Source organism: Rissa tridactyla, chromosome 1 (assembly GCF_028500815.1).
Source record: "Rissa tridactyla isolate bRisTri1 chromosome 1, bRisTri1.patW.cur.20221130, whole genome shotgun sequence".
Taxonomy (NCBI): Eukaryota; Metazoa; Chordata; class Aves; order Charadriiformes; family Laridae; genus Rissa; species Rissa tridactyla.
The window spans coordinates 160,874,478-160,898,414 of record NC_071466.1 but is presented as its reverse complement, the minus strand read 5'-3'; the positions used below and the strand labels follow the sequence as shown (position 1 = coordinate 160,898,414).

The window sequence follows — 23,937 nt, the reverse complement described above, 5'->3', positions numbered from 1 at the left end:
CAAGGCAGCCATACTTGCATGTGTCCAGTGGAGGGCTACCAAAATGGTTGGGGGGAGTGGGGTGGGGAAATAACCTTGTAGTTTTAGAGGATTCTGATACTTAAGCAGGTTAATGTGGATAACAAGATACCATATGCCAGCTGCCTGTGTTGGTTGTCCACAAACTTACCCTGACTCCATAACAGTATCTGCGTGGTAGCTTATTTCTTTTTTAGGGGAGGGGTGAAAAACCTCATATGATTAGCATATGATACAAATACGTGTACTGGATGTTTGTCAGCAGTTGGTACAAGTTAACTACCTGTTTTGCGGTAGCCTGTGTATACGTCACAGTAGAGAATTAACCTATTTAGGTATACCTTGCAGCAACACAACTGCTTTCTGAATCGTGAAGTTCATGTTAGTGTTTTCCTTATATATTTACTGACACGAAAGAATGAACAAAATCTGTTAAAAGCCAGCGATGTGAAGATACAGTTTTATGTATGAAAATATACATTGGATTTAAAAGCTCCATAGCTTCTGCAGGGACCTCCTCTGTTACTTTCTTTACACATATTTTTGCTAGATCTCCATAGCCCAGTTATCAGGTTGAAGGGTGTGCCAGTTTCACAAGTTCTTAAACTTTCTTCTTTTTTTTGGATTAATTCAGTGATTCCCACTGGTGAATGAGATTGTTCCTATTTATAGAATATCCTTCAACACACATTCAGTGCTCAAGTTTGTCACCAATGCAGAAGAGTAGATCTCTTTTTAAAGAAAGTCAAAACACATAGTAAACAGATCTGTAATTCTAAATGTAATGAGAGGATGAGAAAAGAAAAATGAAAACACCATACGGAAATGATTGGGTGGTGATTAAAGGTAATCTGCGTCTGGCCCGAAAGCTAAATGAATGCTCTGCTGTTGTTTTCAGTAAAGATGATAATGTAGGGCGTGTAGAGAAGACAGGATAGCTCTTGGGAAGGGGTATATATAGAAATGGAAATTACCATTTCTGAGGTGGAAGCAAACGGTGAAGAACTTAATGTGCGGAAACTGAACAGACCTGATAATTCCTACCTCAGAATATTGAAGTAACCAGCACATGAAATTGTAAATCCACTGGTTAGGATTTTTTTTAGAATTTATCAAATAAGTTGTTTTGTATGGCTGGAAAAGGGTACTTGTGGTGTCTCTCTTTGAAAGTGGGGCAGACACATCTGTCTGACTACAAACTTGTTAGTTCGATCTCAGTGCATGACTTCAGAAAATATTTTGAGGGAGGGGATACTTGTAGGCATGGAGGTGAACAGCAAATGAGATTAAATACATAATGAATTTACCAGAGAGAGATTGTACTACACTAACCTGCTATCTAACATTGCAACTAATTTTTTAGAAAGGGGTGGGAACCCTTATTTATCTGTATTTCAGTAAAACATTTAATGCACTATTACGTGAGGAAATACTAGTGATGATAAAATGAAGTTTAGAATAAGGAATGAAAGGTGGGCTGCAATTAATCAATAAGTAAAGCTGAAGAGAATGCTAGATGGGAGGGAGAATACTGCTAGCATACCTCGAAGATTAGATTTGAAAATATTTTAGTGCTTTCCTGTTAAGGAAGTTGGCATGAAAAATAAGTAAGCTGAAGGTTGCAGATGACGTGTAGCAGTGGAATAGTGGACAGAAGCTCTGGACAGAAAAATGAGGTGCATAGTACGAAGTGAAAGGTCATGCCTATAATATGCAATTTTAACACTCTTTAATATGTTGGAAATGTTCTTGTTTGAAAATGACTGAGGAACAGAAACAATGTGGTATGACTGTCAACTGCAAGATGATTATGAACTGTGACTGTGATGTAATCCTAAAGGAGAGCAAATGTGATCATAAAAAGATCAGGAAATGTATTTTTGCAAAACAGAGAAATACCAGAACTGTTATACTTCTGAAGTGCAATGCTGTACATCCAGAACTCTAAATAACCTGTTGAGAAAAGGTGAATGTAATTTGGAAAATAAGCCGAGGGGAGGTGGGGAGGTACTGCTTTGGCTTGTCTGGTTGTTGAAATAGAGGCAGAGGAGTGGTACGCTGCCCTCTGTGAATGAATTGCGTAGAGAGTAGGCACAGCACTGGGAAGAGCTACGTACGTTGAAAGGAAGTACAGTGCCATCCTTGAGGTCTAAAACATGTTCCCCAAAATACTTTCTTGAACTATGAGACATTTAAATATTTGATCCTTATCATCAAATGAACAAAACGTTCATATTTTTCAGGTCTGTCACGAAGACTGCTGCCTTAGGGAACTCCCTAGTAAGGTTGCATGTTTTCTAGAATGGATGAGGATTGCTGTTCTTGGAGGACGAGGTTTCTATCTTTTTTTACCATTTGACCTGGTAACAGGAAAAATTACAGTTACAAAGTTACAATGTTACTTGGCTAGAGATGTAAAAAGTAGATGTTTAGGCCATTATCTGGATAGTTGGGTCATTTAATTTGATGTGATTAAGCTCATTTTTGTAAGGAAAATGTCATCATCTGAGAAGGTGTGAGGAAATCTGTTTTAAACCCTGAACTGCAAACAGAACTGAAAGAGTTCTTGAACCCCTTCTTCCTGAAGTTCTGGTTTGGCCTCCATTCAGGACAGCGAGGAAGCTCAGATCTCCATTTTCATAATGACGCCCCTCAACTAGTTGCTTTTCAGACTGCTGTCTGATACCTCTTTACAGATCTTCTGTGCTTTATATCAGTAAAGAGTTATCATAATTCTGACTAAATTTCTCCCTCTGTTTCAATGGTTCAGTTTTCAATCTCTTTTAATGTCAAAACATTATTTGTTCTGCTAACCACAGCGCTCAATAGCACACTGAGCATGGAATTTAAATGTAAAACAGGTTGTTTCATAAACAGCTGAACTAATGAGGACTGATTTTCTATTGAAATGTATCCTGTTATCCTAATTTACCTCTCCAGAAAACATTCTCAGATCCCTCTCATATCACCTACTTACTTGGCTGGAGAATTAACAACAGACAGGGTAGTTAGTGTAAATCCATTCACATGCTAAAGTGTTGGGTAAAGATTGAGGTGTAATTACCTTCCTTCACTGAGAACACTCACTTTGTGCCTCTTCCTATGCTTCCTTAGTTGCTGATTTCCACAAAACTAGCAAGAATTTAATCTATTGGAACTGCTGACGTTCTGTCAAATTGAGACGAAATTAGCCAGAAGTTATGAATTGGAAATACCTAGAGAAACAAACATTCTTTTTCACAAGAAATTAAGCTAAAGACCTTCAGAAGAAAGAAATCTGCAGTCACTTCAGGTCTCAATTGTATGTAATAGAAAAGGTGAAAGCCTCTATGTTTTTTCCATCACAAATAATTTAAAAAATACAGGTCTGGAAGGTCTTGTGAGGAAAAAAGGTGATGCAGAAAGCTGTATGTTCCAGGAGAGACAAGTTCTGATTATGTCTCTCCTTCCCAGTCCACATAGAAGTGTAGCTGTCCTTTTGTCCGTGATAGATATTTGCAGGCAAAAAGCATTTATTTGGAGACATTCAAGTATCCAGCTTCTTCGAATCTTACTTCAGACAATAGGAGTAAAGGACCGATAGACTGGTAAGTATTCTTAGACAACTGAAAAAAACAAATAAGAAAGACTTTGGAGACTTACAAAGCATTTACTTTTTTCCTCAGTCTGAATTAGATAGTCAGGATCTGAATTGTTTCCTACTTACGTTGTTACTGTATAACACTGAATTCACTTATTCCACTGGATCTAATCTTCATTTGGTGAAAACGAAGATGAGAATCAGATACTGTTTTAGCATTCTGGTCAACAGAATCTCAAATGACTGATCTGTCTTTCTCTAAGCTAACTGAATGATAAAATTGAATGAAAGAGGACAAATTTTTAGGTAATTGGGCTCAGGAGGCTTGCTTTCTCTTTTTTTCCCCCCCAAAGTGGACAAAATGTTGATGTTCTCTTAAAAGTGCTTATGATACATGGAATATCTAATGCCTTTTGGAATTATGTTTCCTGCTCCTAAAAATACACCACGTATAGTGTGTATATTTTAAAATGTCAAGCCACTTATTGACATAAGGGTAAATACAGAATGGTAGAAGTTGGAAGGGACCTTCGGAGATCATTGAGTCCAACCCCCCTGTCAAAGCAGGTTTACCTAGAGCAGGTTGGACGGGATCGTGTCCAGGCGGGTTTTGAGTAACTCCAGAGAAGGAGACTCCACAACTTCTCTGGGCAGACTTAAATTGTGTATTTTGTATTTAATACGAATGCAAACTGTGTATATACAAAATACGAAGTATGTGTGTTTTTCTGTATCATCTCTGTGCATAATTCTGTGATTCAGTAGGTGGGATGGGTGGTGTTGGAGGTGCTAATAGACAAACAAAACTTGCATTATGTTCCCGAAAAAATGGGATGATATTTAAAAAGTTTCTATTTTTGAAATTCTGTTTTATTTGGAAATGAAAAGATTTAAGATAAATTTTGGTTACTTGATTTTTGTAGGTTATGCAGATCAGAAATATTAGTAGAAATATTAGTAGAAACCAACTATAACAGCAACTAAATCCTTCTTTTCTTGCATGTTTTGAACTTAAAAATCACCTGGTAATTTCAGTACTGATTTAGCCAGTGTGAGTAATTTTTTTTTTTTTTTCAAATGCTGATTGCAGCCAGAATCAGGAAAACAGGAAAGGGCAGAGAGAGAATGTGAATAATTGTAGGCCTCATCCTTTTGAACTGGGTAGGATCTGGATGTGAAACAGTTGAATAAGCAGGAGAATTCCTGGTAGTCTTCCTATACTTGCCTATAGAATTCACGTAACTAATGTTGCTGGTAATGACAGTCTTTTTAGTTGTAAAGAAAACAGGTGTGGTTTAGTACACTGTTTGTAGGACTCCTAAATGCTCATCCCACCTCTGCTAGAGATTCACTGATGATCTTACATGATCTCGGCCTCAGGTTTCCCTCTTGTATGGAGGATGCTTTGAAAATGTAATGAGCAGCAGTCAGGGGAGGGTAAATGAGATGGGCTTGGGGGTAAGCAGAGGAATTAAAGCTTCATTTTTGAGGCAACATGTGTGTTGCAAGAGGAAGGAAACCGTGTTCTGTAGTATTAGGTAACTATAGATCAGCTGTTGCAGAAAATCAATCTTCAAAAATTCACTTGCTCTTAAGAAGCAGGCAAGACAGTCTTGAATGTGGATAGCTCTAAAACAGAAACATTGGTGAAAATCTAGACTTAGGATTTTTCTCACGTTGACTTTGCTGATACATGGAGAAAAGAGATAGCCTTTGACTCAGGCCACTTTTTCTTTGGAAGGCTTCATTTTTTTATGAAAGGGTTAAATTAAACCATATGTAAGTATAAATATAAAGAATGTATGTACATGCATTGTGTTACGGCTCTTAGGTGCTTTTTTATATTTTTCCTTTTCTTTGATTCAATGGACAGCTCTATACGATTGATCTATATGATGAGGAAGAAGGACAATGAAATGGTAAAGGTGTTTTTCTCCATAGGAATGCTTAAAAGAGTCAATGAACTATGTATTTACTTCATGTTTCTAATGGAATACTTCAACTTGAAAATTAAGGTAGGAAATCAAATACTGCTTTTGGAATAAAATCGACGAGCAAAATACTGTTTCCAAAACAATAATTTTTAAAAGCACTCATTATTGTTCTGTTTTCCTCTAAGTCAATAGTAAAACTGTCATGATAGAATTGCCTAAGTTTCAGATCATCTAGTCCAACCATCAACCTGACTCTGACAAAAACCATCACTAATTTAAACTATATCTCTAAGAACTGTGTCTACCTGTCTTTCAAATACCTCCAGGGAGAGGAAAGCCAGGCTGGTACTGGGCATTTCTGGAGGTCTTAGTTTTATATGTTGTCTTATGAAATATTAGGGTGGAAATGGAAGATTTTCACATCAGGACAAAACAAACAAGCCCTTTTCATATGCTTTGGGAAACTGGCCAAATACAACGAAGGTTACTTGGATAACCTTTACTCTGTCAGTGCAGTGCTGCCAGCTTCTCACATCCCACTTAGCTGATCCTTTGGACCTTGTTTAGGATAGCAATTCTCCAATGAATGGCTTTACAAAGCCTCCGATTTTTGCAAGATTGCAGATGTCTAAAATTGGAAAAGTTGTTGTAGTTTTTGTGCACTGTATGCAAGAATTTGTGCAAAATGTGTATTAGTGATATGCACATTTTGTTTTCAATGTTCTTCACTACCCTCTTCACAGTGCTATTTAATGTGTACCCTGAGAATACAGGGGTACAGTGCAAAACCTTTCCTGGTATGATCTTGGTAAAATCATAGGGCAGATGGTCCAAAAATTAAGAAATAAATGGCTGATTAAACCCTTTCAATGGACAGTTTCAGAAGCAGGCAAGACCCCTGTAGGGACATGCATAAGATGTTTCTCTATTTGCGTAGCTTGTGATTTTGAATGATACAAGAATGAATGAAAGGTGTGTTCTTTCAAATTTGGTACAAGTTGCCCAACAGATGCAGAAGTTATTAGAGACAACAGAGAGTAATTGCACAAGCTTTGTTTCTTTAGGAAAACTAATTAAAAACACAGGTGAAGTTCAGTTTTAACAAGGTAGCAGTGTATATTTTGCTCCTGGCATGTTTTTTTCTAAGAGGGATGAGAACATTGTAATACATTCCTAAGAGTGTTATTCTAATTCTGTTTTCTGTTTTGTGTTCTGGAAGTATTTTTTTAACTATTTGTTTGTGGAACCTTACTCCACCGCTATTCTTTTCTTTTTTTTGTCTTCCTGAGAATTCCTTTAAATTCTTTACTGTTTTTATAAATAGCTAAAATTTGGCTTCATTTGTGTTAGTTCATCTTTTATTGTCTTTGTGGACTGGAATGTGTGTTGAGCTTGTAAACCCTTCGGATTACAGAGACCTAATTGTTTATGCAACCAGACTTTTTAATTATGACACTCATTTGGAATGAATATTTAAAAATACACACCATATATAGTCTGATGCCAGAGGGAAGCTTGTGCTCACATTGTAATGTGAGGCATGATTAATACAAAAATTACATATGTGTAATTGTATATACAAAGAATTTTTCTCCTTGTTAATATTGATGCTTATTCTTTTGTGCTCTTAAACTGGTTAAAATTCTTATCTACTGATAGACTAGAAGCATAATGAGGAAATCCAGTGGATATGAAATACTTTGACTCAGAAATTGTCAACAAAGACCTATTGTCTCGCTAGATCATGTATATAAATTTTCTTGCAAAACAGTATGATCTTTTAGTTTTTTGGTTGTTTTTCAAAATGTTGAGTACTTTTGCTGTGAAATATGAGATTTTAAGTAAGCATTGATCGTTCCACTTTGAATAGATGTAAATACTACTATTGGATTTCCCAGCAACTTAAGACTTTGTGGGCACGTTAACATAATTCAGTAATGATCAGATAAATGCAGATGGCCTACTTGATTACCTTTTTTGTTTTTTTTAAAAAAAGGTAATCGAGTAGGCTATTTTCTTTTTTTTCCTTTCTTTAAAAAAAAGGTAGTAAGAATATGGATTGCATCCTTCCAGCTCCTATACTGGGAATTATACTATTGACTTTAGATGATTTTACCCCTTTTATATGTAACTCCATTGTTTAAAATACATGGAAAAAAGGATTGGGAGCTAAGTATGTGGCCTCTCATTCTCCACTTTAGCCTTAATATTTGTGTCACAAGTGCAGATGACTGGACATACATTCGGAGGGAAGAGAGTAACTACACAGATATTCTTCTAAGCCTTTTAATATAGCATCTTTCAAGTACAGCAGCATCTCAAAGGAATCCAGATGCTTTTTATGCATGTGTTAGCTTTGCTGAACCTTAATTTATTAGGGCTTTTTGTCTTACCAATATTCAAGCTACTGTGGTGGCAACTGATAATTGCTGTAATGAGCTATTTGTAGGAAGCATAGTAATACTGACAATCAGGTGACTGAATGGGGGGTTGGATGGTCATTTATCTGGTCTCCACATATGGTAAAGAATCTCTGTTAACCCCCAAAATAACTCTTGAGCAGCTGCTGCTCTTTCAGCTGTTCCTCTAGCTGCTCCAGCAGAAGCTCTGATATTTTCAGGGAATGCTGTTCTAACCTGCAGCACTAGGTATCTCCTGCATAAGCTAAAGCCACTGTATGTCAATTCTGCCTTTGTATTTGCATGCCCCAAGTCTGACTGTGGTATAGAACAGGTTTAAATTAAAGCTATCTTTAATTAGGACAAGGTGGGAAAGGTTGTCATGGTTTCGGCTAGGATGGAGTTGCCTTTTTTGCTGGCAGCTGGTACAGTGCCGTGTTTTGGATTTGGGTTGAGAATGTTGTTCATAGTGCACTGGTGTTTTCAGTTGTTGCTAAGCAGTCAAGGCCTTTTCTGCTCCTTGCACCGCCTCACCAGTGAGGGCTGGGGGTTATAAAAAGTTGGGAGGAGACACAGCTGGGACAGCTGACCCAAACCGACCAAGGAATATTCCATGCCATACAATGTCATGGTCAGTAATACAAAGCTGGGGGAAGAAAAAGAAAGAGGGGGATGTTTGGAGTTACGGCATTTGTCTTCCCAAGTAAATGTTATGCGTGGTGAAGCCCTGCTTTCCTGGAGATGGCTGAACACCTGCCTGCTGATGGGAAGCAGTGAATGAATTCCTTGTTTTGCTTTGCTTGTGTGTGCGGCTTTTGCTTTACCTATTAAACTGTCTTCATCTCAACCCATGAGTTTTCCTTATTTTCCTGATTATCCTCCCTATCCCACTGGGGAGGGGGAGAAGTGAGCAAGCAGCTGTGTGGTCCTAGTTGCTGGCTGTGGTTAAACTACAACAAAGGGACAAGCACAGGAGTGAGCTGTGAAGATGTCTGTTTTACACCTCTCTTCCATTTGTAAGCAGTGGAATGATATCATTTGAGTCAGGAAAGAAGTCTCTTTTTATTTCCCCTGTTCTAGATGTTATCCTTTTGAAGGAAGACACTTCCACCCCCCACCCCAACCTCCTTAAATATAAGGCCTACGAGTGTCCTGGCATTGAGGTGTGAGAAGGAACTGTTTTACTGTCAACAAAAATACATGTATTAAAAATAAATTAAGGTTAATATATTTCCATGTATACATTATACATATGTATATTTATTTTTAGAAGGTCTTGTAGAAATAATTGTAACCAGGTAAGTCACAGTCATGAATGAATTTTCTGTCTTACAAAGGATTTTGTTGATATGAATACATGTTTTCTGACTGGAAAAAAAATCACGAAAAGAAAACCTGAAAAATTATCTTTTCCTCTGAGAGGGCTTCCATTTTCCCACTTCTGGCAGTTGTGCCTTACTAACATCATAGTTTTGGGACCTTATTGAAACCTGTGCCAAGCAAACTGTTTTTCAATCTTTCCGGACTGAATACCCATGTAAAGATTTTTATAAAGTAATTGCCAATAACTTGTACCCTCTTTGATCTGCTCTTTCGACAGGGAGCCAACTGCAGCAGTAATTCATGGAGACAGACTCTTGTCCATTCTTGTGGCCAAATAGCAATAATTCCTATTCACTAAATCAATTTGATCTTGGAGAGTGCATGGTACTTCTTTCTACTTTCTTGAAGACTGAAACAAACACATCACGTGAACTATATGTGGATTATATGTATGCTCATAATCATCACGTCAAGGCATCAGTTTGTCTTTTTTAGTTTAATGTGATCGAAACTGTGGTCCCATCCTGGGATTTGGACCTGCTTCATTGTAATTTTATTCTAAAAGAAGTTGCTTCTTAGTATCGTAACTGATAAGACTTTGTAGAAACTGAAGAAAATAAAATTCTGGTACCTGCTGCAATTCCAAGATTCTGAAGGAAGGAGCCAGCTCGTTATCCTTCTACCTAACACTAGAGATATTGGGGTGGGTATACCTGCTTCTAACTCCCGTTCTAGAATCGACAACCTTGTTAACAGTGGAGGAAAAAGTAGACTAGTTTTTTTTTTATTGAGGTTTGCAATCCATATGAAAAAAATTGCAAATGTCAAACTCTATTACAACATTGTTGTAAAAACCATTTAAAACATCAAATGTAGTTTTAGCGTAAACCACAACATGATTTGAATTTAGTGATGTCTTCTCCTCCCAGCTGTTCTCTGCACACCCACACCTACGCACCCCCCTCCTTCTCTTTTTGCTCTTAAACTTGGCTTTACTACAGCAGTGGTAAGAAAGCATTTTGTCAAGGACTGGTCTCAAGCTGTAGTTGCATTGTTGGAAAGTACAGCTGTGGAGAGTCAGATCTGGTATATTTGCAAGTGTGTATTGATGATCCATGGGGAGTTCTGCTCTCCTCTTCTTTCAGAGCTGATGGAAAGGGCTGCATTGGCAATAGATAATACTGAACCTTTTATTTTACATAGAAGATGGGGAAAACACATGTGCAGTTTTATTTGCAGGTTCAAGGCCAACACTGTGTTCATAACGTTTTTGATGTAGTCGCTTTTTCCACTGAAAGTTTGAACAGTAGTTGGTAGAAATTGCTGTAGGAGACAGATTGGATCAATTTGAAAATGCAAGATTATGGACATCATACAGAAGATACATCATTTGTTAAAATGGTGCGGTATTTCTTCAGGGCAAAGACTCTCTCTATAAACATACATATGCACTGTTATACTGCCTGTGTTCTTGCATGTTGTGGTACCATCTGTGTGCAGTGCACATCCATGATGCAACAACATGCCCTATAGTTTGTACTTTATGGTTCATGCTCCCTGTCTCATCATGGAATACAGAAACAGGGTTTTCCTGTGCTCAAAGCAGTTTATATTTCAGATGCTGCTCTGTTCCCTTGACTAAGAAGGACAGACAGCTCCATCCATGCCAGAAGTACTTTGTTTAATATATCATCTCTCCAAGACACATTTTGAAAGGGCACAACCTTAAATACGGTGCTGTCAAGGAGAGTTATGGCTACAACATTTATTACCGCTACTTGGAAGAGGGAAGGGATAAAGCACAATAAAGCACATGAAACATGCAGTAAAGATGGACAAGAAGTTCTTTGGCCATACACTAGTGTAGTTGCAGTCACTGATTTTTGCTCGTGGAAGATGCAGCCCAGAATGTATAGGCATAGTCAAAATGCTCATGTGAGGTAGTGCCACTATTTGAAAGGTTTGTTGAAAAGAAAAGGAAAAAAAAAATCATCTTAACAGCTCTTGGAGGTATGAACTTCCTTCATAGCAGTTATGAACTGAACTAGAAGTGAGCCAAAAATTTGAGCTAAAAAGATTTGTATGCAGTTACCAGCCTTTTTTTTTTTATCACAGTGATCTAACTTCAGTAACCACAGAAGTGGTATATATGTTTTGGGATCTCCACAATGGTTGTACTGTCTGCTATCCCACACAAAGCCAGGAGACAATTTCTCCCAGAAGCTGCCAGCAGCAGAATGCACTATCTTCTTCTCAGCACAGAGAGCTTGTGCAGAGAAGGAGAAGAGGGATGGCAGGTGTCTTCTGCTTAGTGCAGAAAGCTGCCTGCTGATCCTACTGCAGTTGGCGCAATAGGAGACATGGTACTGCAAGTTGAAACAACTTGCCTGTATTACCCATTTCTCTTCCCACCACTTAAAAAAGAATTTGGAATAAATTAAAAATAACTGCCTGGAATTCTGTGATGCTAGCTGGGGCTATTTTTATGTCCATGATAAACAGGATGCAGCCAGCTTTTTAAAAATAAGCATCTTGCAAGTTAACCCCATAATGTATAACTGCAATAGATAGTATTAGGTGTGAATTTCCTTAATTTCCAAAATTTAATGTTAAGACTCTTGCCACCACTGCAACACAATTTTAAGTCTACCCTTTGAGATTGTTTCCATATGACCGTCTTGCATCAGCATTGTGCAAACGCTGAAGATCACCATGGGCACAGTGGGACAGTGTGTAATTTCTTCCTTTGCTTAGGCTAGACAGAACTGGAGGTTGAATAAGCAGGAGCTACATGTGGATGGATTACATGCAGACACAGTAAACTCTTAGACTCACCAAAGTTTACAAACAGTAAACACTGGGAGATACTGTTGTATAATTTCTATAACATTAGAGAAGTCCACTGTGTGCCATTGTTGCCAAAGATTCCACCATTGATAGGAGGAATAGTTAATCCTTTAACCCACTGTATGAGAGTAACAAATATGCCTGTCTGTTACAGTGTATTCTTCCACTATGCCATGCATCTATGCCTATCGCAATGAAGGCAGCTAGAATGGGATCATTATGGCTCTGGTCTGTCAGTTCTTCTCCATTCCCAGAGAGCTGAGCTGCCTTTGATAACCATCTCTTATTTACTGGGAGACCATAGAGGACTGACTGACTGAAAAGTCACTCTGTCAGTGCTGTAGCTAGCTCCAGTGCTCGTGTTGTGCTGGGGGTGTCCTTGCCCCTGTCTCTGTGCCTAAGTGGGGGTGCTGGCAAAGGGCTAGAGTCCTCTGTCAAACCCCTTTCAGTATCCTGCTCCTCTTTAGTTCCTTCTCCATTTTACCTTATTGCTCTCTGATGTGTGTTTCTTTCCACTGCACCCACAGGAGTTAGGTTACTCTAAAAGATTGTGTATAAGGTTGCTCTCAAGCAAATGACCAGGTCATTACAGCTTTTCCAGTCATTTTCTAACCTTTAAATTACCTAACTGCTTGCTAGAGTACTTCATTTTCCATCTAATTGTCATGCTGATTTCTCTTTGAAAGGAAACTTGGATTCTTCTGTAGTGTTTTAATATCTATACGCAGGATGCTTTCCAAGAAATCAAATTTTGATGCAAAGCTTCCAAATAAAAAGCAGAAGTCAAAGAAGATACACAACCTGGAGCGGGTCCTGAGACTCTGTGTAAGCACTGCTCAGCAATAACAAAAGCATCCCTGTATTCTCAACACTGTTTTCAGCACAGATCCAAAATGTAGCCCCATACTAGCTGGTATGAAGAAAATTAACTCCGTCCTAGTCAAAACCAGTACGCTGGTACCTGTCTTCTATGAAAATGGAGGGCAGAATGGCTTCAATCCCATGTAGGAACTGGGCGGTGTGTCTTCTGGCAGTGCTCTTCTGGGCACTGGAAGGAGACCCACATGGTGTCCAAGGTTTTTGTTTCCTTTACTAAATACAGCAGATTAAAGGACCCACCAAACGGTGATGTCTGGCACAAGTGGGGAATAGCAAGCTGCTATTCCACAAAAATGCCAAATATTACTAGAACTTTGGATAATTGTGAAAAGCGACTTAACATTATGAATCTAGTATTTAAGTCTATGAGATATGCAGGTCTGGAAGAGGCAGAAAAGATGTCAAAGCGATCTCATTTCCATGTTCACCTAAACTAGCTAACTTAGAAAGAGAAAGCTATCTTCAACCCTTACAAGAAATAGTACTGCACCATCACATACTCAAATGACCATTTCTCATACAGTATGTGCTTCCTTCTCCCCTGTCCAAAGCCATTGCTGCTAGGGAGCCTGAAAGAGGCCTGATTTTCATGGAATATTGAATTCTACTTTATGGAAATGAAGCCTTCCACTAGGATGGCTCAAGTTAGATGCTCACAAGAACTGGTTTAAAAAGCCTTGTCACCTTAGGAACTGTATATCTCTCTGTTATGGAATCAAGAGCAGAGAATATTGAAGGTTAGACAGAGGTATGCAAGTTGAGGCATACTGCATTAAGAAACAAATACAATTCGTGCTTTCAGAGGATTTATGCCATACCATTACTCATGACAGAGCCGTTTTTATTGATGTTAAAAATCTAACCATTATTAGAGATTAAGACAAAACAAACAAACAGGCTAAAAACCCCTGAGTAGTATGAATAGGTAGAAGTTTTTAAAAAATGAATAGTATTTGAAATCACTCAGTAAGTGCTATCAGGAGAACTCTGGAATAATCACAGCATAAGAAGCATACATAAATTACTTGTATTCATAGGCACTGTTGCTGTGTAATTATCAAAAGGATGAGTCAAAACTGAGCAAGTCTGTCAAAAATTCAGCCTGTGTCAGGAAATATTTCCTAGCTAATAAATAACGTGGCAAAAATCTCCCCTGAAGAAATTACCAGCTTCTTTGCATATCTGAATGATACGTAATGGGAATAAGTGAATACAGAGTCAGCAATTGTGTGAGGAAAGAAGCCACATTACTCCTTTTATTTTTGGCTGTGCCTGGGGTCAGAAGTTCCTTTGTTCTTTCTTTACCTCCCATTAGAGCAAACATATTCTGCTTCTTTTCTCTTAAGGCTCCTTTTTCCTGTCCAACTTTTTTTTTTTTATTTAAATAAAATAAAAATGTCTGTCTGTGCTGCAAACTGTGACTGTGTTGGCTCATTATTATTATTTTCAACACTTGCATGTTAATGAAATGTTGCCTTATGCTACATTGTAATACTTTTCAAAGGAAAAAACCCTCTTTAAAAAGGCAGAGTAGTGAAGCTGTAATTTATTGAGTTAAAACTTCAAACAGTCATACTTAATGTGCATGGTGTTAAAGTATTAACCATGCATCAAGTATTTACAGTGTATAAGGCTACTTATATAATAACCTGCTTTATTTATCAATGCTTCCACAATTTTGCATACTACTGCTTTTTCAGATGTGGAAAATTGACTCCCTTTGTTTTGCCTTTCAGCTTTCAAGCTCTTTGGGGCCAGCATTATTGTTTGCTTAAAAGTTATTACTGTTCCATCAAACGCAATGGAGAATCCATTCTTTGTAGGTGCTTACAGGAGGAAAAAGTTAAATAATAACATCAAGCGCATGTGTGATGTTGTGTTTGTAAGCATGTTTCCTTCTGTGGAGAGTATGAACTGGAAAGGGTGAGCAGAAAAGTTTCTCAGATTGCTGTTAACCAGGGACTGAACTGTAACAAATCTGCATCTGCTTCATGGTTGTCACTCTGTTGTTCACCATGACCGTATGGAATTTCACAGAGACAGCAGGGGTAGGACTTGTATCTGTATGCATCACAAATCTCGTCCCGTTGCCACTGGAGGAAGGACTCTGCCTGGTTTTGGTATTCACGCACGGGGCTCTACTAGTGGAGACTACCATGTGTGAGAAAAGGCAATTAATTGCTGCATTATTACCAGTAGTAATAGTAGAGCTGTTGGCTTTTATTGGCTGTAGGACATTAAGTTGCTTTATCCTTTCCCAGTGCTTCATTTTATAGAAGACAGCAAGAAAAGACTCGCATGATGAGGGTGTTTATACTTGAGTGACACATAGCTCTTTTTTCCTGTTTATGAACAGATTTCCCTAATTATTAGAATCCTGGGGTGTAAGACGCTTAGGGCTAGTTATTTCATCATGTGGCATATGTTTTCACATGAGACTGTGTAGTAAGCATGCATTTGTGAATGGGATCATATGATTCAGCATCCCTAAGCACGTTCACTTGTGCAGCAAAGGACAGTATTAAGCTTATTGCTCTAAGCTAAGCATCATATGACTTTTTTCAGTGCCCTGGCCTGGGGCCGCAACTGATGGTAATTTTTGCAACTACTGTGACAAAATATAATGTGGAAACCCTATAGAAGGGGAAGGTGATTTTGCTTTCACAAAATGCATTTTTCTTTCTCCCGCTCATTCTTTCACTGATTTCATTCTCTTACTCACCTATCCAGAAGCACCAAGACGTGTGGCCAATTCATGAGGCTAGGATTACTTACAGTGCCACGAAGGGTAAAAGATGCCAGTTATTAAGTCCTCATCATATCTGCTGGTTTTTTTCTTGATTGGTGATCACATGGTGTTTTTTGACTGTACCTTTTGTACTCTTTAGGAGTTGACAATGATTGCAATCTTAGCCTTTTCATTCTGTACCATCTCTGTGAGTCAGTAGGCAACATTGCTGATTTCCCCACTGTCCTTCTGCCACCTTGTCTGGGTGGTTTATAGCTCTATTCCTATTCTTTACCTTCCTTTCACTTTCTCTTAATGATTTGATTTTGTCTTTTATTTTACAAAACCAGACCTCGTGAGCAACTGCATACAGAAGTGCAGTTGATAGATAACTGGTGTGTTTGGGGGTGCCCATCAACATGTGACATCTCTTATTCCTTTTTTGACAGTTTTATTTTGTGCTTTCACAAGACATACATTTCCATTCATACTTAATTCAAACTATTCTTTGTTGTCCTATTATAGATCTCTACACTTTTAATTGATTGATGGGACATAACAGCATCCTTTGTCAAAGTACAAGCAAGTTCCATAATCCCTTTGAATTCTCTAGGGTTGAGAAAAAGAGATATATCATAAAAGCTGTAGTTATGTGCTCTGTTTTGTTGTATCTCAGCCTGAGGAGTCACTACAGTGTTCCCCTTCTCCCCTGTCCTCCCCCCAGTTAGAAAATACCACTTTAATTGTGTGGAGCATCCAATGAACTGATGAGTCCATGTTGCCTTATGACAAGCACTGCGCTTGAAGAAATTCCTGTGCCCTGCTTTCCATGTTTATCTTTTCTGGCCCTTTATTAATCAGAATCTTTGCCTGAAAAATAGGACCTTTATGCTTCTTGTAAAAGCATCATGAACTAAGAAAAAACTAGAAGATACTGACTTCCTTATCTTATATTGTAATTAAATGATCCAAGAGACAGAAGAAGAGTGTGTGTCCATTACATACATAATAAGCAGAATAGGTAATGTATTATATGGAAAAAATAACTTTTTCTTGTAAAGAGGTTGGAGGATGTTTATTTATTTTGCTAAGAAGCATTATCAGTGCTAGTAATGTGAATTGTAATACCTGTTCTGCAATAGCAGTTAGTCTTTTGAGAGAGGCTGGCTCAGTCGTCCGCAATGATATGATTTTTTGGTTTTGTCTTTTTGTTGGGGCTGTGGGTGTTCTGTTTCTTTGGTTGGTTTGTGTTAGCTGGTTGACTGTTTTCCTAAAGAAATTTGTTATGATGAAGTGAAATAAATTGAATTGCTGCTTAAATTAAAAAAAAAAAAGGGGGAGGGGGGAGGATCGCTTAAAGTTATCTTCCTTTTTATAGAGGATTTTTGTGTTTTGTTGATATATGTGAGTGGTAGTAGATTATGTTTCTTTTCTATTTACAGAATCCTGTATATTATGATTAGCCTTTGCTTTTCCAGGGCTAAGATCACAGCTAGCAAGTGATGAAGCAACCTTTCTTTTATTGGAGCTCAGGTAGGGGAAAGGTCTTTCATTTCCTTTCCCAAACTCTAGGTATTTGCCAAACAATACAGAGATGATTGAAAGTGGTATGTAAAAAAATACTAAAATTAAAATAAAATGGTAGAAGATACTTTCAATGCTTTTACAAGCCCTGTCTTCTTTTTACTGAGAAAAGGGGTGGCTCATTGGTATGACCTTTCCCTTCTGGGGCCTATTTTTGCATTATAATTTAGGTCATAACTTTTTAGAACCTACGTATCTGAAGCTAATTCTAGCTATATTAATTTTAATTCTGAATTTGAGACATTATAAGACCTTATTTTACAAAAGTATTGAGTACACATAACTTCTGTGAAAGTCTCTAAATCTAGAACTTGCGGTATTTAACACAAAATGGGCAGTTTTGTTCATAGAGTCATAGAACAGCCCAGCTTGGAAGGGACCTCAAAAGATCATCTCATCCAACCTTTCGTGGAAAAGAGACCCTAGATGAGATTATCTAACATCCTGTCCATTTGCTTTTTATTCAGTCTTCACAAAAGTGGGTTTATTAAAAAGTCGACATCCCACAATGGCAAAGCAGATTTTTTTTTAAAAAAACCAAACTTTATTTTGGACTCTAAATTGCAACCTTTCAGAAAACAGTTCATTTTGCACCTAAACTATTGTTACCACCTCCTGTTTCTGCAAAGCCAAAGAATGACAAAATGAATAGGCCTTTTTTAAGGTATTATATTTTAGGGATTTGGTAAAGGATAACAAGACGACTGTTTTCAATAAGTAACTAATAGTCTGTCTTACATAATTTGAATCTAGGTTTTCATCTGTCTTCTATTTCTTTATTTTGGATTTTGATTTTTCTGCTGCCTTCCTAAAAAGCCATGGGGTATCTCTCAGCCATTTTTTTTCTGTCTGTGAAGGATTTGAGGGTGAATGATGCACCCACTGGGTCAGATAAGATTTCCATGCTGCCTAAATGTAAGAATTATGGGGGTCTAAAGTAATAATCATAGTGTCACTTAAGTGTGAGTAGGGGAAAAGTATGAACTGAGTTAGCATGTAAGGATGTCTCTCTGATTTTCAGTTACCAATTATCAAGGAAAGCCGTGATTTTTAACAATGTGTGGGCATTACAGAGATGACCTTTTTGACTTGGCAGCAGATTGTAAGGTCATTCCTATCAGCTTCATTAGTGTCCTTGTTCCTTCGTCCATCACCCTATTTTGGTAATGAAAGAGAGTGCTAACCCCATTCTAGTGTTTTATTTGCAAAACACCTATTTAGGCTGTAATCTTTCTGTAATTCTCTGCAGAGCAAAGTCAGATGCCATCTCAGGAAAAGTGATGTTTGCTTGAGTGTTTAGGATTGTACGTAGCTCCTGCATGAAACTTCACTTCTTTCTCCCTCTGTGACCACAATCCCACGTAACAGCGCTGTTGCTGTGTCCTAAAAACATGAAACTTAACTGAATAAGGTAATTTATGTGTCATGTCTGTTTTCATAAGACCTAGATTGTGAAAGTCAGCTCCATAACTCATGAAAATAATCATTTGCTTTTGTGTCTGTAAAGTAAAAATGTAAAAAGAAATTGTTTTGTATTAGTTCTGTAAATTCTTCATGAACATAAACAGAAGACCCGCTAGTGTTCCTATTCATATGCATAATGTGACCAACTTAAATCAACTCACATAAAATTGGAAGGGAAGAACAAGATTATTATTGTAATATCAATTTTTAAATATTGTAAGAATGTGCATTGTGGGAAGAATATGAGTAGGCAAATAAAATCTAGGACTGCATTGGCTTCTTATGTAACACTGGGTAGGGATGGACAAGAAGGCTGGGTGGAGAATGGATTGAGAGCAGCCCTGACAAGAAAGAATTGGGGGTGTTAGTTGATGGGAAGCTCAGCATGAGCTGGCAATGTGCACTTGCAGTCCAGAAAGCCAACTGCATACTGGGCTGCATCAAAAGAAGCATGGCCAGCAGGGAGAGGGGAGTGGTTCTGCCCCTCTACTCTGCTCTGGTGAGACCCCATCTGGCGTACTGTGTCCAGCTCTGGAGTCGTCAGCACGAGAAGGACACGGACCTGTTGGAGCAGGTCCAGAGGAGGGCCACGAAGATGATCTGAGGGCTGGAGCACCTCTCCTATGAAGACAGGCTGAGAGAGTTGGGGTTGTTCAGCCTGGAGAAGAGAAAGCTCCAGGGAGACCTTATAGCGGCCTTCCAGTACCTAAAGGCAGCCTACAGGAAGGATGGGGAGGGACTCTTTATCGGGGAGTGTAGTGATAGGAAATGGGGTTATGGTTTTAAACCAAAAGAGGGTAGATTTAGATTAGATATTAGGAAGAAATTCTTTACTGTGAGGGTGGTGAGGCACTGGAACAGGTTGCCCAGAGAAGTTGTGGATGCCTTATCCCTGGAGATGTTCAAGGCCAGGCCGGATGGAGCTTTGAGCAACCTGGTCTAATGGAAGGTGTCTAGTGGAGGTTGGAACTAGATGATCTTTAAGGTCCCTTCCAACTCGAACCATTGTATGATTCTAAGAAAAGGTCAGACCTTCAGGATCCTTAGGGTAGAGGCTGCAGCCCTGCCTGTCCCCCAGCACAGAAAGAACACATTTTTTTTGCTTTTTGAAGAACATTGTGCAGAGCTCTTTTGCAAGTGTTTTCTGTCCTAGAAAAAAAAATTACTTTTTTTGAACTGCAAGTATAAGATAGTGTTAGAGTTTCCTGTCTGGGATGGACTTTGACCAGCTCATTAAAGCTGGAATTTATCCCTCAATGCATCTGTAAACCGCTGTGAAAATTGTCATTTCTTTTGGAAATGATGTTTCATTTATTTCCCAGAGCTGTAATTCAGCACTAAATACTGGGCACATGCCAGATCGTAGGACTGCAAAATAAGCTTTTGAAAAAAGTCTTAGACTTTCCTATGTTTTAAAATATTTGAGAGGAAAAAACAATGTAGTGACTCTTCAAGTGACAGTGAGAACTTCCTAAAAAATTCATCCTAAAATGGTCATCTCTTCAAAAAATTAGTTAAATGGGAAAAAAACAAAGGAGAATTAAGAATAGGTGTCTTCTAAATTTTTTATTTTTCACTCCGAACAGTGTTCAACTCTGCTGCTAAAGAATGTGTCAGTAATTGAGAGAAACAGCCTGAGCCTGTAGATTCTCTCAGGCGTTGGACTAGGAGAGAGGGTCTGATCATGGCATAAACGATTCCATAGTAATAATGTTTTTAAAGAGGAATAACTTACAGTTAAGCTGGTGGACTTGGTCTTCGGAGTCCATTTTTCAGCTCATATTTCAGACTTAGTCTGATTATAGACAAGGCACTTGATCAGCCTGCGTTGACACTCTCTGTACTACAGAAGATCAGGATATTTTCTTTCTGGATACTTTTAGGTTTCAAGGTCTATAGGGGCAAGAACTTCCTGTGTTTGCGCACCACTTACCAGACATGATCCTCCTATGGTAAGGCCCATAGGCATGATTGTGCAAGAAGTTTCTGCACCGTGAGGAGGAAAAACGTAGAAATCTTGCCATTTTGACTGCAAGTAAGTTTTTATTTGCACAGTATTACTGTTATTTGCACTCTGTGGGTAAGCCAGCCACTCACTTCCAGGATTCAGTGGGACTTTTTTTCCCAGTGCCTGGCTACTGTATGTTTTTCTGCAACTAGGAAATGCGTGTCATATTTTGTATTGCCTACCGTTGTCAGAGAGATTAATTCGTTCTTACTGCCTCTCCCCTTTCATTGAGGCATCAGCGACGATCCTTCTCATGTAGTCATCTTGCTAAAAAATGTGACATCTGCCGTCTGACTGTGGCATTGCAACGCTTCAGCGTGCGTTGCTGAGAAATGCAAGCACTTTATGGAATTACATAGCTGGCTTTCAAATGGAGCACCCTTTTAGTTGAAACTCATACATTTTCTTGGTATCATTTAGAACTACAACATCAGGACGTGTAATTTCAGTCTGTCTTAGTTAAAAAATTTCTCTTGAAGCACTGGAAGTTAGAATACATCTAATTCCTTTCATTGCCACCTTTGAGGAAAAAACTGCTTAGAATTGTAGATTTGAGGAGAAAAAGTGTTGACATTAAGTAAGTAATTTATCTTTACCTCCTTTGCCTACTGTAAGTGAAAAAGCAGGAAAATGCCCCAAATAAGCTACCTTTATCAAGTACCTAATTAGCTGAGCTCTTATGCTTCAACATAAGACAGGTTATGAATGGGATGATAAAAAAGGAATTCTTTTATAGTCTAATTTTTAGATGAAGAAAAAAACTTGCATTTGATCACAGACACTGATTTTCCTGACAGCACCACAGCTTGTGAATTATTCCTCATTAATACAGCTGTATGAAACTGGGTTTTTTCAGTTCACATCATATTTTGTGTGGCTTTGGCTTTTTCTGCAGCTTGATACAGTGGTACAGCTTTGTCCGTGTTAGCAAATACTGAGGCCCAGCAGGAGTGGATTTGTGGAGTGAAATTGTTGGTGCCGAGGACCTGATACACAGGCTGCATTCATTCAAGGTTTTTACAGTAGGCTAGTTACAGTCTTGTCCCAGCAGCTGAGCATCCGTAGCATCCTTTAGCATACACTCTGGAATGCATCTTCTGGTTTTTGTTTCATCCTAAGGGTATCCAGTTTGTGTCCTCTCAGACACCTCAATCATGTAGCTCAGCCTCGAGTAAGCAGGAATGTTGGGGAGATTGTGTCAAAAGGGATGAAGGTATTCCCGCTCTGAATTAAAATGCTGATGTAAACTCACTCATTGACTTCTTTCTCAGTTAGAGCTGAAACTGCCCATTTCCCTGGGTTTTTTTCCACATTGATTCACCAAATGGAATGGAGATTGAATTTCTGGGACATATGTCATACTAGCTGTAGGCTTTCAATCGATAATATTACTGCTATTAGCATGGTGATTGAACTTTTTTCCCCATAAACTTTTGAATTTTTGTACCTCTAAGTCTTTCATATTACTCACACAGTGAAACAATTTTAGATGCTCTTATCCAAAATCTCATAACCTCGCAGATGGCACTAAAAACTAAACAGAAAATCCAGCATGTCATTATGAAAAAAATAAATTTAAAAAGTACACAAAATGTGTAGATCTGATACATCAGTCTTTGTTAGTGACACTTAAAGAGTATTACTGAGCTACTGTGAAAAATATTAATGAGGACTGAGGTATTGCTTAGATGAGATATTTTCACTACAGTTAGATTTTTTAGATGCTTCTCCTAACTTTATCATGGACTTGTTGTGTAACCAAGTAAACTCAATTTTCCTTAAATTCTTAAATTTTTTACTTAAGAGACCCATGGACTCCAGAAGACATGCAAATATTATGACATTTAATTTGGAGATCCTGGTATCTTAATATGAGGGTACATTACAGGAATGTTAGAAATGCTTAAAAAAAGTTGAGACTTTGAAATGAAGGCTGAGAGTAGCTAACCCCCCCCCCCCAGTTTATGCTGCTAAAGTATTTTAGTATCACAATTAGTAAAATTATATTCTCCCAAAGGCTCTTTCAGTGTTTCACAATTTTTCAAGCCTGATAAAATCCTGCTATCATTTCTGTGCAAAAGCCAGTTTTCCTTCTGAACTTTTTTCTGTAATTATTTGCCAGCATCACTTTAAGTATTAGAAGAATGACACATAGAGTGTTTGATCATATTATTGAATATAGCTTTAAAGATGACAAAAAATACCTCAAGATGTATTACACATTCAACATTACTTCTTCTGAAGTGTTTTTAGGCACTAAAAAGACATGATTCAACCTATAATGTTCCACTTTCCTTCATACTACTGGTTTATAGCATTAATCTGAAAAGGTCTTAAGATGGATTCTTATTTCCATGTGAATACTTGGTAAGGTCTTCTCAATGGTTAACATACTGAAGGACCTCTACCTTGATCGGATACTAACTACTCCAGGCATCTGTTTATTAAAGTTTATAAACAGGTCATTATCGCAATGTGTGTTTGGAAGACAGTGCAACATAGCAGACCCAGTTGACATGTATCTGCTTGAATCAGACTAAGAAGTTTCAGGAGCTGCATGATAACAGCCTGAATTTGTGATCAATATCCACTGGTGGTTTGAAGTTGCTTCCAAGAGATATGTGCATTTTCAGTAATGCCTACAACAGCAGGGCTAACCCCTACGATTTTCTCAGGAGCCATGAGGAGGTGGCATTTTATGTCAAGTTCGGTTCTTGAAGTTCTACTATAACTTCAGCTTGTTCCTGGTTTTCATAGTTGCAAGTGTAAATTAAGATAGGAACTTTCAAAGCTTTCTAATCTAAAGATTAGAAGAAGAAAGAAATTTCTGTATTTAAGAAAATGAGAAGAGCAGTCCTTCTTCCCATCTCCCAGGCTGGTAGGGCCTCTTTTTTCAATTCTTTTTTCAATTCCTGGGGTTCCCAGGTTGCTAATGCTTGTTGTTAAAACGGCCACTTACGCAGAAATAAGACATATTACCATAGTTTAAGGGGCATTTTACAGGAATGCCATTTTCTCTGGCATATTTTTCACTCAAATATACATTTTTAGAGTCTTCAGCCCTACTGCCCAAATATCTAAAGCTTCAAGTTCTTATTTAAAATGGTACTTACTGTCGCTTTCAACATATTTCACTGTCTCTCCCTTTCAAAATTAGTTTGTAAAAGTCTTTA

The 23,937-nt window shown here is 38.1% G+C and overlaps 1 protein-coding gene across 7 annotated transcripts in view; it reads left to right on the top strand.

The window, feature by feature from the left end:
- Positions 1-23,937, top strand: part of LARGE1 (LARGE xylosyl- and glucuronyltransferase 1) — a 290,753-nt gene that overhangs the window by 50,965 nt on the left and 215,851 nt on the right. For 2 of the 7 annotated variants that reach the window (XM_054192848.1, XM_054192856.1), the window contains exon 1: positions 5,475-5,613. The exons of 3 other annotated variants lie outside the window; for them this stretch is intronic. In XM_054192848.1, the coding sequence (XP_054048823.1) occupies positions 5,491-5,613 (123 nt within the window). In that variant the 5' untranslated portion in view covers positions 5,475-5,490. Of the gene's footprint in view, positions 1-5,474; positions 5,614-18,556; positions 18,704-20,592; positions 20,792-23,937 lie in introns of those variants that run through there. 2 more of the 7 variants (XM_054192890.1, XM_054192899.1) reach the window with 2 other exon arrangements.